At 40.5% G+C, this 4,767-nt stretch overlaps 1 protein-coding gene across 2 annotated transcripts; it reads right to left on the reverse strand.

Moving 5' to 3' along the window:
- Positions 1–1,374: 1,374 nt before the first annotated feature.
- Positions 1,375–4,492, reverse strand: LOC131071720 (probable disease resistance protein At5g63020). Of its 2 annotated transcripts, XM_059219804.1 has the most exons (2): positions 3,727–4,492; positions 1,375–3,570 (listed from the first exon to the last, which is right to left on the reverse strand). In XM_059219804.1, the coding sequence occupies exons 1-2, from the start codon at positions 4,315–4,317 to the stop codon at positions 1,615–1,617; spliced, it is 2,547 nt and encodes an 848-aa protein (XP_059075787.1). In that variant the 5' UTR covers positions 4,318–4,492; the 3' UTR covers positions 1,375–1,614. The 2 variants fall into 2 exon arrangements, with proteins under 2 accessions (XP_059075787.1, XP_057863647.2); XM_058007664.2 differs by having other exon boundaries at positions 1,375–4,491.
- Positions 4,493–4,767: the final 275 nt, after the last annotated feature.

The raw sequence follows: 4,767 nt of genomic DNA on the forward strand, positions 1-4,767 counted from the left end.
AGGAGGGTGATAGTTGTTATGACGAGATGTTGGAAGAAGAGAAAAAATAAATAATTTTATGTGCAGTTGTCACAACGATGGAGTTCACTGCAAATTATTCATAATCTCAAAGGGTGACTCTATCACTCAACTCCACTTTTGTGAGCATATGCTCACAAATATTTTATACGCTGCGTCTGATGCAAGAGCATCATGTCAGACCATGGAAAAATGGGAGCATCCAAAAAGAAGGTATGGACATCCATCCATTGAATATTAATGTGAGGGGTAGTTCTTTGACAGCTGGAAATGAAAAGTTAGAAACCAAAACGTGAAAATATAATGCGAATATAGAATAACTACATGTCTATTGATTCTATTTGAAAAAGTTATAATTTGAAGGAATACACTATCCTTAAAAGAGACATTATTACCATGCTCCAAAGATTTCTAAAACAATTTAGGCATTATGTAAAACACTCTGCTTTGGGGTACGTATTAATGGGACATATATTATTGGCAATGCCCATTGAATTCATAGAATCTTCCCAAGCACTGATTGATTGGCCACGTGTTGCTGCAGTTAGGGAGACAGCAATTGAAGGCAATTTAAGGAGGCTTCGAGGATTGGTGTAAGGGGGGTAGTGGTGAGGAGAAATGAAGAAGGGAGTGTGGCTTGGAGAATTGAAGGAAGAGGAGGCGCGGAGTTAAACAATTTTGGAGTTTGATTTTCTATTTTTGGTGTAAGGTTTATGAGAAGAGAAAGGAACAATTTTCAGATTTTGGAAAAGCAGAGGAAGTATAATGGAGGAGGAAAAAAAGTAAGAGAGGAGAGATTGAAATATGAGAGGCCATGAAGACCATTCTTGTAATGTGATTATTCAATTGTTTTAATTTGAGAATTTATGGATATATTTGCTCTATGTTGCATTCTGATTATGTTAATAGCAGAGAGTCTTTGCCTTGTTAACGATGTTTGTTTGCTGATTTGTAAGTGAAGTTTGAGGGCAAGGTTGTTTGTGCCTGCATCACTAACTCTACATAATCTGATAAACAATCTCTCACAAACTCTACATAATCTGATAAACAATCTCTCACAACTATTTCCTGGTCAAAAAAGTTATCATCTTGATGCACTAATAATTATAATCATTTCCTATAAATTTTAGAATAAATAGGAAGTTCGAATTTGAAATGATAAACTTTTGTAAAAAATCAACGAGTTAATTTTTTAACCCGCAGGAAAGCTACTCTTTTTATACCAAATGTAATATGAGAAAGCAGCCCTTCCACTTAAACCAGCTGATTAATATATATGACAGCAGAGAAAAAAAATAAAAAGAATTAAAAACAGTGATATGAATGAAATCGCTTAGAAATCCCTCTTAGGAGACATGAAAAAGGAAACTGGTCAATCATTCATTCATTTCAACCAAGGCAATATTTTGTAAAATACAACATCCTATCATTCTTAGGAGCGATAAACAGCTGTATCTACGCTAAACAGCTGAAACTCGAAAAAGTTTATTTTAAATGTCATTTGATAATTACAAACAAGCAATACTTGCAAAATAAACAGCGTATCGTTCATATAAAGCTATTATTTCATGCTCTTAATTAAGGGAAAACTGTGGGTTAAACATGACAATTATCATGGATTTCCACGATTTCCACATACTTAGGATGAAGATGGTTCTTCATCTCTTCATCTTCCCAGCTAATTTCATTCCACCATTTCTTGTCTCCTCTGATCTGTTCCAGAGACTTGAGATTATCAAGTCCCCATGGCAGTACTTTAACCTTCATGCAATGGAATATAGCCAAAGTGTGCAACATGGGGAGAGCCCCCTCTTCGACAGAACTAGACAGACTATCCAGAGAAGATAACATCCACAGTTTGAGCTTGCGCAGCCTTGGAAAGCAGCCTTTCCTCGCAAATTCTTCTCCCAACTCCGTGAGCAGAAGGCATTCCACAATCTCTATTTCCTTCAAATGGGATAATCTGCCCAACCCTAATCCGGAAAGAGTGATCAATAATTGAGAAGATTTCAGCTTTAAGTAGTTGAGATTTTTTAATTCTGAGAATAAATCAGGGGTTCCCTCAATGTGACAGTCAAAGAGGTGGAGCCTCTCCAAGTTGTGCATGGTTCGCATGTCAGTGGGTAGATGTGTTTGACGGACTTGGGGCATCCAAAGTAGCCAAAGTTCTTGAAGCTCCACTAGATTCCCCACTGTTCTCTCTTTAATTGGGGATTTCAGGGTTAGACGCAGACGCTTGAGATGATAGAGTTTGCATACATCTTGCAAAGAAGCCTTCTTTAATTCTTCAGCTGTTTCGAACTCCCATGAAAATGCAAACAGCGTCTTCCACATGTCAAGCTCTTCCAAAACCGAGAGCTGTGATATGTCGGGTGAAACAAATTCCAAATCATAACAGTGGGCTAACTTGAGAATTTGGAGTCTTTTCATCTTCTTTATCATGGATGGAATACTGATGATAGGGGAGAAAGAAAGATCTAAAAACTGTACTCTACTCAGCTTAAATGTTTGATCATGGAGTACCCTAATCTGGGTATTGGAAAGCTGGAGATACAGGAGCTCGTTCAAATACTGGATGGACTTTGGCAAGAATTTGATGGGCGTGTTGCTGAGATCAAGCACCGTTAACATATACAAGTACTCCAGAAAGCCCTCCGGAACCTCTTCAATCGTATTCCAGCTCAACAACAGAGTCACCAGCTTCGTGCAGTCAAAATTTTCAGGCAGACATGTTATACGGTTATGCATCACTGATATCCTCACAGATATTGCCCTTGCAAAGGATGGAAACCATGTTAAACTTTGACCTGCACGGAACGAGCTATTATGGTCGATCTCAGCAACGCGTATCGCCATACCTCTGAGCAAATCATGGATTTTCAGTTTCCAGATATCTAGGCCATTTTCCTCTTTTACCTCAATGTCGATCAAACATCGGTCCGCCAAGATCTTGAGAAAAACGTAGCGCCCTTCAAATCTGGTTCTCACTAGGCCCTCTACCAACCACAATTGTATCAATTGATCCGCGTCGACCTCCTCGTCTTCTCTATAAGCTGCCAAGTACAGGAAACAAAGCCTGAGCTCATCTGTTTCCAGAGCATCGTAGCTGTGCTTTAGCGGCGCGAATACTTCCCTCAGAATTTCTTCATCAATTCGATAAAACTGGGGATCAATCGCCTTTATCTCCTTCAGAATGTATTCCCATTCCGACCTGGTACTGCTGTGAAGCTGTGGCATTGTCCGAGCAAGCGTTTTAATAGTCAGGGGATGCCCTTTACACTCCTTTGCAATGGTTCTGGCCAAGCTCTCTATCTCCCTATCCGTACTCTGATCCTCACCAGCTACGAAGGCTCCTCTGCAGAAAAGCTCCCAACCTTCTTCCTCCGACATATGCTTCATTGCGATCATCTTGTCTGCTCTCATGCTTCTGCACACCTCTTTATCCCTGGAAGTCACTACAACTTTTATAGTATCCTCAGAAAGAGAAATTCCCAAATTGGAAACATCTATGCTTGTCCGTGCATCGTCCAAAATGAGCAGCAGTCGCCTGTCCTTGAAAACCGAATGCAACACCCCTGCAGCTTCGTCAATGCTCAAATTGGATTGCCAAGGTAACTCAATTGTCTCAAAAATACGCCTCTGGAGAGCAGAGATATCGGATTCTCTGGACACAGTAACCCAAATCACAAGCTTAAAGAAATTGAGTACCTTTTCATTGTTGTTGATTTGTTTGAGCAGGGACGTCTTTCCCAAGCCGGGCATTCCATAGACGCCAACGACACGAACAGAGTCATCTTCCAGCACCCACGTCTCAAGCTCCGACAGCTTCTCCCGAACAAATGCGCCAACTAGCTCTTTCCCCATGGGCTGCACCGGCGTCTCCGGAGGCTCTTCAAGGTCTCCATTCTTGGGAAATTCTGAATCTTTCATCTTCAGAACATCATCTATCTCGGCAAGAGCATTACGGATCTTTCGACTGGATCTTATGACAAGCAAACAGTGAGGGCAGCAGCAACACAAGCGACGGTGCTTATTTTCTTCGTACTGGAGAAACACCTTTTCAGCAGATTTAACGATTTGCTCTTGCGTCGTCACCCAATGCCTCACTACTGCCAAAGGCTGTCGACCTTTCCAATTTAGCCCTCTGTTAATATGATCGACTATGCCCTTCACATGATCTATCTCCGCACGGAGGCGCTCGGCATCGTTGGGCACACTAGTTAGGTGCTTAATCTCTTTCACAATTGCCTGCAACCGACTGCTTATAATCTCTTTCACTCTTCCAGTAATGGAATCCATTTGGCCAAAGCAAACACTCTTAATGCAAAAGGAAATAACGAGAACTGATCGAAGCACTGTTTTATAACTGTAGATTATAATCAAGCACGTCCTCCTGTGCCTGTCTGAAGATCAACCATGGATCTTTCTTCCTTGAACGTATTTTCTACCGAACCTGACATTCCCTACTTTCTTGCTTTATGGCATCTCTACAATGGACGATTTCCCTTTCTTTTCTTCTCCACTCCGACAATGGTCGGCCCACATTTCGATTTAAATAATCTCTCTTTTCCAGAATGCGTATAGACATAATCAAAGCATATTTGCAATATTATTTTTATAATCACTCTTGCATTTATCATCATCACACTGTTTTAAAGATGAACTTCACTAGTTGGGTGGTTTAAGAATAGGAAGGAAAGAGGTTATTTTATGTCAGTAGATTTCGTCAATCTTAATTTGGGTTTGTCT

The sequence above is a fragment of the Cryptomeria japonica genome, chromosome 4, assembly GCF_030272615.1.
Source record: "Cryptomeria japonica chromosome 4, Sugi_1.0, whole genome shotgun sequence".
NCBI classification, from domain to species: Eukaryota; Viridiplantae; Streptophyta; class Pinopsida; order Cupressales; family Cupressaceae; genus Cryptomeria; species Cryptomeria japonica.